The 14,301-nt window shown below is 36.6% G+C and overlaps 1 protein-coding gene across 6 annotated transcripts in view; it reads left to right on the top strand.

The window, feature by feature from the left end:
* CDK14 (cyclin dependent kinase 14) overlaps window positions 1-14,301 on the top strand; it is a 689,971-nt gene that overhangs the window by 224,140 nt on the left and 451,530 nt on the right. The window contains exons 1-2 of one of the 6 annotated variants that reach the window (XM_074379394.1): window positions 2,687-7,251; window positions 7,993-8,106. The exons of 4 other annotated variants lie outside the window; for them this stretch is intronic. In XM_074379394.1, the coding sequence (XP_074235495.1) occupies window positions 8,068-8,106 (39 nt within the window). In that variant the 5' untranslated portion in view covers window positions 2,687-7,251; window positions 7,993-8,067. Of the gene's footprint in view, window positions 1-2,686; window positions 7,252-7,845; window positions 8,107-14,301 lie in introns of those variants that run through there. One more of the 6 variants, XM_010345170.3, reaches the window with a different exon arrangement.

Genomic DNA, 14,301 nt, shown 5'->3' on the forward strand with positions numbered 1-14,301 from the left:
TCATGTCAATTCTTTGCTGATAGAGAGGAGCAATCAGCTGAAATAATTGAAAGCTGGGGCATGGCTTTTGTCATCATTAACATTTGAATTTCACCCACTATGCTTCCATCTCCTTACTCTATTTTACTTTATAAGCAAAGACTGATCATGTTGAGGTCTTCTTACAGAGTCAGAGACTCTTAGAGCTGGCAGGTACTTTAGAAATTGTGTTATTTAATTGGTTCATTATCATTCATTAGCCAATGCGAGAGTGAAACTACTCAGTCTCTTGCTGCCCACTGTGGGCCTTCTTTCTCTCCCTGACCCTGTTTTCAGTGGAAACAACCAGAAAACCCCAGGTATTCTCTGAGTTTGACAGAAATAGTAGAGGGTGTAAACTTGATGCTGTATTAAGAAGTTTTCCTTTGGATGAGATAAGCCTAGCTTCATCAATACAGCTTTTTGTTTCTCTGATTTCTTCCTGATACTGTTTCCATAAATCCAGGTGATTTTTCTGATGGGATCCTTTTTAGAAAGCCAAATTAAGGCCTCAGTGCTGTTCATTTATTTTCTATCGACCATTTTGACAGTTCTTACACTGGGTCAGTCATCAGCTTATATCCATGTTTTTAACTCACTATCCAGGGCACCCAACCATTTATAAAGGAGGAAGATTCAACATAGCAACATCTAATACCTGAGTCTTCCCAACTAAGCCTGCTCCATCTTAATGAGTCTTGCTTTCTGTCCCCCTATTTTTGTGTTATGTCCTGACTTTTATTATGAGACTGAATTATAATCAGATTAATCAAATGCATGTTAAATTTGAGTGGTAGGTTTGTGCAGAGAGAGGAAAGTTGAGCCAGAAAATCTTAAAACGCTGAGCAGTTGTTTTGCACAACTTTGGAAGTACTTTTTTTTTTTTTTTTTTTTTTTTTTTTTTTTTTGCATTAGTAGAGATAAGAGAGAATGGAGAGGGTTGTAGATAACGTTGTTTTTTTGTTTATTTCTCTCCGGATGTAAGTCCCAGGGAACATACATGAAAGACAACTCAGTGGTCAAAAGCTTGAGCTTTTGAAGTCCTGTAGTCAATCCCATCTCCTGTGTTTACTTTCTGTGTGGCCTTGGACATGTTACTTAATACATGTGTGCCTCAATTTAACGGTCTGCAAAACTAATATTAGTTACCTTTCTTATGAGGTTGTTTAGTGATTAATTGGGAAGCTATTTTTAAAGCATTTTCCATAGTAACTATTATGTAATAAGGGCTCAATAAAAGTTAGCCATCATCATTATTGCCATCTCGTCTAGAAATCCTTAATTTCCATCTTTCTTTTCTATCAACTGCATTGCATCTTGCCCCAAATCCTTCTCTAGTTTGATTATAGAGCGTATATAATTATTTCTTAGTGTTACTGAGTTTGAGTGGATAAAGGGAGTATGTAATAGAATGCTCCAATATCCTATTTTATCATCTGACAGACTTTGGAAGGGTAAATGTTTTTTAGACTTACTTTTCTGCCCAGTTGATAACTCGTTTGCCCTTGCAGCTTATTCCTCAGATAAATGAAATCTTGTTAAAAATACAAAGTTGACAGTGAAATGCTTCTGGAAGTATTGGGGCTTGTTTTCAGGTGACAGACAAACAGCAGGATTTGTGTATCCCGCTGCTTTGCTCTATTCACCTTGGATATCTCAGTGAGGATTCGCTATTGACTTTTCTCAGCTATAGGAAAGGTTTGCTGAACCGGCCTTCATGAAATAGTTAGGGGTATTATTAGTGAGTTACTGTCAAATTTATTATTGCTGAAATTTTAGCTCTTTACAATAGATGAACCAATTGTTAAAGCGACATTGAAAGATATTTCCATTTTCTCCTCAAAGGTTCATTGTTCCCAGTGTTGCTCTTCATAAGCTCTGTGTGGTTAGTGACCCGTATATGATTCTCTGAAAATGTTAAGAGCTTCAAAAGTCAATTCTATATTGAATGATGCCCTGTATTTTCCTGAATTCTCTGATGGAGTTTGCATCTAGATTTATTTTATAAGAAGAAAAACATTAAACTTCATAACATTGCTCTTGACATTAACCACTAAATTATTATCCAAGCACTAATAATGCATTTACATTTTATTCAAAAGATGGTTATTGTAGATGAGGAGATGTATGTCGTTTTATATAGCCATCTGTTTGAGAGTAAAAGGATAGTACACAATTTTATTTCTCCTTTAGGGAAGGAATTTAAAAATATTTATAATCTTTATTTTTAAATGCTGCTCATATGGTTACCAGGGGGAAAGAATTCAGATCCTAAAGGATCAGTCATATCTCCAGTAGTGTTTTCTCTTCAGTTTTCATTTTTTAATGTTATTGCACCTTCTGGTTGCTGTATCTTACATGAGGGACAGAATAGCGAGCTACAGATATTTGAAAGGTATAGACATGAAGGAAGAACTGGCCTGGTTTAGTACAAAGAAGCCAGGGGTGGTTTTAGTAAAACTCAAAAGTGAAACAAAACAGAATTCAGAAGGCACTTGAGGCTGTCTTTTGCACGGCCTTTGAGACAGATGACAGCTTCTGCAGTCCCTGTGATGTTTAAAAATATCCCTCAAACACTAGGCATATGTGTACAGGCAGAAAGTGTCTTGGACCATGTTATTGATTTCAAGTGTATGAATCTGAGATCAGCCTCTTCTGTTTATTAGTAGTTAGTGCTTCTGACATGGTAGAGGTTTTTAGTTTTAAATTAATGTAGTTAACTAAGCTTTGCCAGCTTAGTTCACACTGCTACATGATGTGGGGTCCTTTGGAAATACACTCTGGTTTCCCCTTCTCAGGTACACCCAAGGCAAAACCTAAAAAAGAAAAGCTATATTTAAACCTGTAAATCGTGTGAGAAAGGGAGAAAAAGTTTTTATTTGCAGTAACAGACCTTTTCTTTTCTAGAATAAGAGCTTTAAGGGAATAGTGTCTTGATGAAGAAACTAGTTAGCCATGCAGTATGAGCCACTTTGTGTAGCTTGATTTTTCTATTTTGTAAAGAATAGGTATTCCATTTTCCCACTGCAGCTATAGGAATTTTGTAGCTTGGAAAATGCTGTGCTTTGTGGATTCTCAAAACAAAGTCACCTGCTTGCTATGCTTGGAGCTTCTCATCTCTTGTGTCCCGTTTCTGAGCCCTTTGGCTATAAATGTTTTGGTGAGGGGTGGAGGGAATATAGATATCAATTTTAATATTTCACGTTTTAACACATATCATTTGGTCATATGATAGGACTTCTGCACTTCTGACTCTGTCTTTTTTCCATGGTGGCATTTTAACCAGCATATAATTGTGGCTGTCAACTGGAAGTCACAAAATGTACATAACTTCTTCTTTCTCTTGTTGACATTTTTGGGATAGTTAATGTTTTTAGTGGAAACAGTATTTGAAAGACATCTCACCTGGCTTTCCACATAATCAGAGTAAGATTTAATATGGAGTGGGAAATGTTCAGTTATGCTGTTTGGGCCAAAGGCTCCCTCACACACCCACACCAAAGAAGGACTGTTTTAGGATACATGGTACTCTTCACAAATGTAAGTTCCTTTTCAAATTTTCTGGATCCTGAGGTGACTTCCTTCTAAGTTTTTCCTCCAAAGCTACCAAATAAATTCTAGTAAGTGAAAAGCAAAGCAAGATTCTGAATTCAATTCTACGTTGGATAATTTTGTAGCAATTGTTTTTATAGATATGGTAGCCAGCAGCAAATCAATGTTCCTATAATAGAAACACATGAATTTATAGATTTCTATGGAGGAAGTAATGTCATATATGCTGCTGTCACCCATGTATGTTCCTCCTTCATCACTTGTTACTCATTCCGGTCCCATTGCTGTTTACATTAATAAATATATTGGATGTATGATATATTATTGCAAATTTTATTTCAGAGCTCAAAATTGTATTAAAGAGTTGTCTGATAACTACCGTGAACTTTTGTGATAAGTTTGAGTAAAATATGTTATCGAAGGAGTAGTGAAATTTTTATCACTCATTGTACACAGAGACTGAAACAAATTTTCCTCTCTAAATTTGTCCTCTCTCACAATCACAATCTCTTATTTGACCATAACAGCAGAATATATTATTACATGGTTTAGAGCACCATGTCTCAAACTTTTATGGGCACACAAATCACCCAAGGATCTTTTTAAAATTCAGATTCTGACTCAGTAGAACTGTGGTGGGTCTGCGATCCCAGGTGATGCCAGTGCTGCCAGCCTGCAAGCAGTAAGGGGTTAGTTTTTCCAGATGAAATTCTGGTCCGCAAAGCTAACTACTTTCAGAAAAACTTGTGCAGACAACTAATAATAGGGCTGGTAATTCTACCCTTACTATGAGTGTTCGTTAAAACCTTATGTTAAATTTATCATTATGATTTGGACAAAGTGAAGAACCTAGAGGTCAGGAAATATAGGTATCTGCCTATATGAGCCTGCAAGCAAAACTGTGTCTCATCTGAAATATGTAATTACCGCAGAAGAGAAAGCAACCAAATAAAATTACTTTAGCAACATATACCAAAGCTTAAGCTTCTGGAAGGACTATCTAATATTACATGATAGAATTAACAAAACAGTTATCAAACCTATTAATGGCAAGCGTTGAAGTCCAGTAAAGGCTATAGCAAAACTACCGTCACTGAAGCAGCATAAAGGAATGTAGTGTCTTCAAGAGTTCTCCATTCAGCTGTGTCCACTAGCTGATGAATTCAGGATTTAAGTGAAATTAGGTCAGATGCCAAAGAAACCATTTAGTAGAAAAATAAGCATTTTAAAAACTAAATCGCAGTATTAGACGTTGAATTCTGATGAATGGAAACATCTGGGGAAGTGTTTTCATGACTGGAAAAGATCTCAACTCAGAAGGTACCTTGTTTTTAATGTAGTTTCTCAGGACTAATTTTTTTTAATGGCCTATTTTTAGTTACAGGGGAAGCTTATAATTAGTAAAACAATGCATCATTGAGTAAATATTAACAGAACTACTTCATGCCCAGTCTTTTGTGCTTTGGAAACACTAAAGAAATAGAAGATATGGTTTGTGTGCTCAAGGTGTTTACAGTCAGGTCATGGAAATACAAGCACATGAGAAACAGTGCTTAGCAAAGACAGAGCTCCACCCACCCCACCAAAATAAATCAAACACATGAAAACAAATTCCACAGTAGCTTATATAAGGATATAAGACAATGTATATTTCAGATTGAACTTTAACTTTTAATCTAAAAATAATGTAGTTTGTAGTGAGGGCATTTGTGGTTGTGACGGGACAATGATATAAGGGCAGAACTAGCATTTAGTAGACAGAACCGTGGTTGACAAACATTCTACATTGTGTACTGCTGTGCAAATGCTGCACCCAAATAATTTTCAGCTAAAATGCCCAGGGCACCACCGCTGAGAAACAGTGCCAGGATGTCAGATTAAGGAAAATCTGAAAAGACTGGAGACATCAAGAGAAATGTATTCAGGGTATATACCTGTCTTTGTCCTTTCTAAATCCTAAAATTCTAAGGGAAAGTGGAACACAAAAGGAAGCACAAAGAAACACAAGTAAGTGACCTTACTAGTTGATCTATCTAAAATTATTTACCAGCTGCAACTGCTGCCTAGAGTTCATAGTAGAACATTAGCACTAAAACAGACCTGTATCATTTTACAGATGAAAAGACTGAAAACCAGAGAATTTAAGTAGCTTGTTTTGAGTCACTTAGTTGTGACTTCTGTGGGCAGTAAGTTTGCATGTATATTAGGTAATGTTCTCAAGGTGATTTTAGGTAAGATCTTGGTTCTTAAAATGAAGCTGTAAGTAAAAAACATATTCATGCATATATCCTTCTATACGCATACATATCTTTGCTCCATGTAGCCACTCTTCCTGCCATCTCTATGTATACACACACATACTATTAGAAAAGAGGGAGATAGCAGGCAAAGAGAGGAAAGCATACTTTTGGATTGGACAGATTTAAGATACAGATGAAGGCAGTCATCATTGATTATGATTCTAGTGGCAATGATTCTGATTCTTCCTATCCCCTCTTCCACCCAAAACTCTTGTGCATCTCTCCTTAATAGCTGAATTTACTTTTACAAGGGAGGAAATTTTTGTTCTGTAATGCTTAAAGTTCAGATAATTCTGAGAGAGGTAGTACTCTGACTTCAGTGCTCAAAAACTTATAAATGATTGACGATGGTTTTTTATTGGGATCAGATTCTGAGAGAAGATTTTGAGTAGGGTAAAGCCATCAGGCCCTCCTGGGGTATTGGACAAAGGGAAAAAAATGAGAGATTGTCAAGATTTTTGCTTATTTCATAGTTTTGTGTTGGACCTGTGATGGATATTCCTTTCATGAGTATCAAAAGAACGTGACCTAGCTTCAGCCTGATGCATGATACATGTTTGCTGTGGGTTAACTTGGAGTCTTTTAAACCAATTCTTTTCCAGTGTCTGCCTTCAACTCTGAGTGTGGAGTGAAGTAGTAGAGAGATCACACTCTGAACCCAGTAAAATGCTGATCATCAGAAAATGAGTGATTCAAAAGGACAATTTTCAGCCCAAATGAATTCACTTGAAATGAATGCCAACCTTAACTGAATTAAGTTGTGCTCTTTCAAATCCACTGCTGTGAGTTCAATAGACAGTTGTCTGGATTTTACATAGCTCTAAGCTAAAATCGTAGGTCGAACTGGCTTTTGGAGCCTCTAACACTGTTTGAATTTCTAACAATTTTTACTCAGTTTAGAGTTTGCCAGCAAATGAACAAGTTCTATTAATAATGAGTGGACCAAATTAATTGCTTCAGGTGAATATCCATATGTGTGGGTGCATCTCAAAGCAAGTTTGAAATTCTAGCTTCTATTGAATTTATGATGTTTATTTTGGTATTTATGATGATTTTTAAAATCTGTTTTCTAATACCACAAGATATCCCTGCTAATGTGATTTTTGTTACTTCATTTCCAAAATGGAACAAGTTGTATAAAAAAGTGCAGTCATGGAGAAAACTATTCTTAGTTCTCATTAATGTTAGAATGCCTTGTTTTCACACAGTGCTGATAGCATAGCTGTCAACTGCAATTTGCCTTGGGCAGAGGTACCAAAGGTGTTTCTTCTGGCCCCACGATTTGAGAAAACCACTTTTAACCTGTGGAAGTTACTTATTTTTCCATGAGTTAAGGAACACATCTTTACTGGATTCTTCAAGAGGAGACTTGAAGAGAAAGGTACTTTGGGAGGGCTATAAAATAAACATAAGGCATAATCCTTGCCCTGTAGAGGAAATTGTCAGATTGTTGAGATTAAAGTATCACAAAAAGAATAGTTATAATCTAAGGTATGCAAAATATTGGAGCAGACTAAATTCACTGAAGTGAATTCTTAATAAAGGATTGGTCTGAGTGGGTGAGATTTAATCAACAGGTGCTTCCAGGCAAAGACAGGTTTTGAGACAAGTCATGGCTTGGTGGGAGGAAGGCTTTTCAGACCGAGGGCACTAAGAAAGCATGTGTGAAGGACAGTGAAGCTGGTGGACAATGCGTAGAATGTCCAAGGGTCTGCTGTGTCCAGAATGTTCACAGCTCATGACTTTTGTATATGGCCAAGTGCCCACATCTTTAAGAATATATGTAGCTAAGAAATGTAATTTTGAAAACCAATTTGTCTCTGTTTAAGCACTGATTAGTGACCTATTTAAACTTCCTTAATGTCATATACTAATTTAGTGTGACTGATTATTTTTGCCATATTCTAGATACTTTTAAACAAGGAAAACATATAAATATAGTTATTGCAAATTATAATGTTACTATACTTATGCTTATCAACACTGTGGGTTTAAGTAATCTTATTATTTCTCTATTCCTTTTTATAACTTTCTAGGGTTATCGATCTACTTATATAGATTTCTTCCAGGGGGTTGAGTAATAATATTTTTGTGTCTTTTTGGGGTTGTGTAATCTTTACAGGGCCACAAGTAACAGAATCCCTTCTCAGAACAGCCACGGTTAAAGGATCTGAGTTGTTGACTGTTGGGGTCCTGGATGCTTTTTTCAAGTCAGATATTCACATCTGAGTCACAGGTTGGCAGTCAAATTGAGTTTTCTTTTTAAGGGTTAAATTTCATATGTGTCATTAAAATTTAACTTATTTAAAAAATGTTTTCCACACTGGTTCACCTAGGTTTTCTTTTTAATCTTGTTTCTCTCCACCAGATGTGTACTTTATAATATGTTGCTTAGGCAACATCACCTGCCCTTTACCCTGTTGCATTACATCCACCTACCTGGTCTGCTGTCACTGGAACATGCTGTCTTGCTTTTCTTTCTACATTCGTGCTGCCCTGATCATTCATTCCTGTCCTTGATATAGTCCCTGGATACTTTTTTTCTAGCACTACTTGGCTTACTCACAGTTCTGTGTCTTAAAACCAACCATATCATATTATATTCGTCTTTCTTTTATATTATAGCTGCCATTTATACTAACTTTTGCCCTTTATACTAACTTTTCTCTTTTGAAATCATAATAAACTCATGGTCTTTCAACAACTCAGCTTGTTCTCTTCAACCATACGTTTATATTTCCTTTTGATGTCAAACAAATAATCATAGTTTGGTCAGTGGGAGCTCCTTTAGGCAGATTCCTCTGTCCTTCTGGCATGATCCCTGACATTTTTGAAAGGATGCTAGTTTTCTGGTAACAGCTGGATGTTTCCTGGCTCTTTCACACTTCCTGCCCTGTGAGCTGGAATCTGTTACTTTCCAAAGGTTTCTTCCTTTCCTTACTAGAGAATTGGAACAGAGGCCAAAATCTGGGCACTAGGGGTACACATGAAAGTTAGTAGTGGATAAAAGGGCTACTGTTTTGTTGGAAAAATCTGTTTTTTTGAAGTTTGGGTTCTCAGTGATTTTTTTTTTTCCAATTTGACATTCCATACTTCTGTCTCTGAGTTTTTTAATATGTGAGGTTTTACCTTTTACTAAGACCTTTTGCTACACTGACTGTAAGCATTTTGCTGTGGGCAGAAAGATTCTATTTGGGGTGGGGAGCATTTATTCAGATTGCTGACAAGTTGATACAAGCATTCAACTGGATACTTGTATGCAGGGGAGTAGCACCAGTGTATACTCTGTCCTCCAGAGTCCCTTTTAATTGCTAAGACCCAGGCTGCTCGCTTTTCTCTTCGTGCACCCTGGATACTTAAATAATTTTATTCTAAGAGCTGCCAGAAATTGTAGCTTTCTCTGGGGAATGAGGACTGTTCTCATTTCACCTATCCTTGGTCCTTCTCTAAATCAGACCCTTTGTTGTTCTATTCAGGGTTTGGAGGGCGAACTGCAGGACAAGCCTGTGAAGTCAGCAAGGCTGATTCCCCTTATCATTATGAAGGGCCTGGATTCTGCTTTCTGTTGTATTCGTGGTTAACAGAGATGGCCAGATCACGTTTAAGTAGTTTGTCCCAAATATTGGAAACTTGAAACTTCTTCAGAATAGTTACTTTGCCTGATGTGGAAAACTCAAGTGTGGATTACTTTCCTGGATAAAGATGCATGCACAAAGCAGGTGCCAGGACTTTATTATTCACTCACACCTGGGTGAAGACCCAGTATAAATTGTGTACAAACTTAATTATGTGGAGAACTTGTTAATAAGTTTTATAATATTAATGGAGTTAGGTCGTACAGAAACATCTGAATATTTGTTCATATATTGATAGCCATGAGAATCATTGCTTGTTTTCAGCTGGATCTGATGTAGTGTATCAAATTCGGAACGTGGTATCTGCAAGTGTTGGTTAGAACATTCTATTCAACTTTCAAAGTACTTGAAGCAATTTCAGCAAAATGGGTATATTAGTTTTCTATTGCTGTGTAACACAATACCACAAACTTACTGACTTACTGTCTCACAACTTCTGTAGGTGAGAAGTCTGGGCATGGTGTAGCTGGTTTCTTTGCCCTAGATCTCACTGGGCTGAAATTAAGGTGTTAGTCAAGGTTGCAGTTCTCATCTATGACTTAGTGTTCTCTTACGAGCTCAGTAATTGTTGACAGAACTGATTTGATTGTTGTTGTATGACAGTGGTCCCCATTTTCCTGCCAGTTGTCAGGTGGCAGCCAATCTCAACTCCAAGAAACTGCCAGCCTGGCAGTTCTGTGCCATGTGGTCTCATGGGCAGGTCACAGCATGAATCCGTGCTTCTTTCCAGCTACCCAGATCATATGTCTCTGACTTTCTCTTCTGCCACTAGCTGAAGAAAATACTCCACTTCTAAAGGGTTCACCTGGTTAGGTAAAGCCTACTAGGGGCAATCTCCCATTTGCCTATAATACAACATAATCACGAGAAATCTCATTATAGTCACACACAAAGGAATGGGGACTATTCTTGGGAATATTGGGTCATTTTGGAATTCTGCCTATCACAATGAACTTGCAGTTAAAAAATTTTGTTGATAGTGTATTATGAATAAATGTGTATCATATTCATGTTAAGATTACTATTTTTTGATAGTAGTTTTCAGGGAATAAATGTCTCAAAGTTTCATCTCTCTTAGCAAGAAAGTCTGAGGATTACTTATTCAGATTACTGGTTTATAAATTCAACAAAATCTTACTGAGCTTTATGGTGATCCAGGCAATGAGCACAGCACTGTAAAAAAAGAATGTAATAACATAGACAACATCCTTGTTTGCCTGAAACTAGATAAGAAGAACTAACTGGTAAGAAATATGTTTTGAATGTTGCAAGTAAAATTACAACCATAGATATGTGTTCATAAAACTACACCGTTTCAAAGAAATTTGTTTTAAGTTGACTCTTCTTCCCTTCCCTACCCTGCCCTTCCCACTTTCCCCCTTTTCCCTTTTCCTTTTTTATCTCTCTTTTCCTTTTTCCCTCCTTTCCCTTTTTGAGACAGGGTCTCACTATGTTGCCCAGGCTGGAGTACCTGGAGTACAGTGGCACGGTCTCTGCTGCTCACTGCAGCCTTGCCCACCCTAGCTCAAGAGATCTGCCCACCTCAGCCTCCTGAGTAAATGGGACTATAGGCATGGACAATTACACCTGGTTAATTTTTGTATTTGTTTTGTAGAGACAGGGTTTTTCCATGTTGCCCAGGTTGGTCTTGAACTCCTGAGCTCAAATGCTTCACCTGCCTCAGTCTCCCAAAGTGCTGGGACTACGTGTGTGCATCACTGTGTCCAGCCAAGTTGATTGTTTTCTACTTTTATTTTGTCATTTGCTGGTAGATAGAAAAATGATAAACTTGAAATGTTTAAGAATATTTATGGGAAATATTTTAAGTTGAGAAACTTCTCTCAAAAATTAGGAAAAGGCTGCCACTCTTCTGTCTTAATGATAGTATACTTTAGAGACACTGGTTTTTCACGGGTGCATAGTTTTACAATTATCAAGTGTGCCACAGTCATATCCATTAAATGAGAGGCTACCTGACTTAAAACATATATTGTAAGGCTGTTAAAGCATGAAGATAGAGAGACAGCTGTACTTGCAGTAGATTCTGTAACAGTTTCTCTTAAGTTGTATAGGCTCAGAGAACCATCAGAATTTCTAATTGAAGCTCCTCTCTTTCCTGAAGCCAGCAAACGACTTTGTGAATCTTAGCTTTGCCAGAACCAGTAGCATGAAGGTCAGCAAGTGAAAGGCTTTTATGAATTTATATGATAACATGTACTAGTTAAGAAGTAAGTTCATTTTTTTAGCTTTGATGGTACCCTTAGATGACATACTGAAGCAACATTTGTCATCTCACCTTTTTTTTCCTTTGAGATAGTCTTGCTCTGTCACCCAGGCTAAAGTTCAATGGCACAATCATGGCTCACTGCAGCCTTGACCTCCTGGGCTCAATTGATCCTCCCACCTCAGCCTCCTGAGTAGCTGTGACTACAAGCACGTGCCACCACATCAAGCTAATTTTTGTATTTTTTTGTAGAGATGGGGTTTTGTCATGTTGCCTAGGCCAGTCTCAAACTCCTGGGCTCAAGTGATCCTCCCACCTCAGCTTCCAAAGTGCTGAGATTACGCATCAGCCACCATACCCAGTCTGTCATCTGACTTTTGCTGATTTTTTTTCTTCTGTGGCTATGCTGGTATATACTACAAAGCTATACTTCACTGTGAATTTCCCCCCATATATTTTGTTAGAAGTAATTGTTTTCTGTCTGATATACTCGAATTTCCTCATATGGTTCAAAGACCTTAAATAAAAAATGCAAACTAGTGTCAAAATTAGCTCCATATTCTTCTTGGCAGAACCAAGGGGTGTTTTTGTGGGGTTTGTTTCCTTGTTCTGACTTCCAAGAACAGAGTGGGAGTACAAACATGTCATTATTTTCCCATTACTCATGTATCAATTAAGTCTTCATTATTATCATTTTATATGCCATTTATCACTTTACTTGATTTAAATATATATGTATAAATTTCCTTTTAAGTAAGAAATTACTAATATTTTATGGCTGAAACAAAGATTAACTTCTTCCTGAAAGTGTCACAGTAAATTTTAAGACACTTGAGTTAGTGCCTCTCTTTTGTTGTTTTCCTTTTAGTTTTTGTATCTCTCAGCCATGTTTTACAGTTTCTATGTAAAGATATTTTACATCTTTTGTCATGTTTATCATTTAATATTTTATATTGCTTGATGCTGTTATGAATGGTAGTTTTTAAAATTCCAATTTCTGATTGTTTGTTGTATCTAGAAATACAAATGATTTTTAAATATTGATCTTGTATTTTGCACACTTGATAAAAATATCACTAGTTCTAGTAGCTTAAGAAATAGATTTGACCAGACTTTCTTCATAGATTATCATGTCTTCTGTGAACAGAGTATTTTATTTCTTTCTTTTTAATGTGAATGGCTTTATTTATTTTTCTTGGTTTATTGTATTTTCTAGAACTTAAAATACAATGTTAAATCAAAGTTGTCAAAATGTATATCCTTGGCTTGTTCCTGTTTTTAGGTGAAAAGCATTTAGTTTCTCACCATTAAGTATGATGTTACCTGTAATTTTTTGGTAGATGCTCTCTATCAGCTTGAGAAAGTTTTACTCTGTTTTTAGTTGGTTGAAAGTTTTTATCGTAAAAGGATGCTGAATTTATCAAATGCTTTTTCTGGGTCTATTGAGATGATCATATGATTTGTAAAAAACTGTGTGCTAGTTATCTATTGCTTCATAACAAATTATCCCATAACTTAACATTTTAAACCAACAAACATTTAAAAAACCTTAGTCCCTATGGGTCTCCTGCAGATGCTCCTTAGCTGGCTCAGGGTCTCTTATGAGATTCCAGACAAGCACAAAGCTGGAACTGTGGTTGCTCCTGAAAACTTGACTCACAAGGTTATTTGTAGGCTCTAGTCCTTCTGCACATGTGCCTCTCCACAGGGTTGCCTCATGTCATGGCAGCTGACTTTCCCCAGGTCTACTGATCTAAGAGAAGAAACCTAAGGCAGAGAGCACCAAAACAGAAGAAACATTTTCTTATAATATTTTCTCAGAAGCAGTATCCTATGATTTTTGCCATATCGCATTTATTGGCTACAAGTCAACAAATGCAGCCCACACTCAAGAGCTGGGTATTGCATAAGAGTGTGAATACTTAGAAGTGGGTGTTATTGAGAGCCATCTTAGAGATTGCCTACCACTGTATTTTAAAATGGTGAATTACACATTTGTGAATGTTAAGCCAACCTTGCATTCCTGGGATTATTGTGATGTCATAATTTACTATCTTTTTAAAATATATTACTGCATTCAATTTGTTGAAGATGTACCGGTAATTTTTCGTATCTGTGTTCATGAGAGAGATTGAGCTGTAGTTTCCTTATAATGTTTTTGTGTGGGTTTGGTGTTGAAATGACACTGGCCTTATGAAATGAATTGGGAAGTATATCCTCCTCATCAATATTTTGAAACGGTTTCTGTACAATCGATGTTATTTCTTCCTTTAATGTTTGGTTTAACTCCACTAATGGTGCCATCTGGCCCTGGCATTGTTTGTGGTAAGGTTTTTGACCACACATTCAGTTCTTGTCATAGACCAAGGCCTATCCAAGTGATATATATGTGTATATATATATATATATATATATATATATATATATATATATATATTTTTTTTTTTTTAACTGAGTGAGCTTTGGTAGTTTTTGTCTTTCAAAGAATTTCTTTCATCTAAGTTCCAGAATTTACTGGCATAATGATGTTTATAACATTTGTAGGCAATCTGTAGTGATGTCACCTCTCCCA

Source organism: Saimiri boliviensis, chromosome 10, assembly GCF_048565385.1.
Source record: "Saimiri boliviensis isolate mSaiBol1 chromosome 10, mSaiBol1.pri, whole genome shotgun sequence".
Lineage (NCBI taxonomy): Eukaryota > Metazoa > Chordata > Mammalia > Primates > Cebidae > Saimiri > Saimiri boliviensis.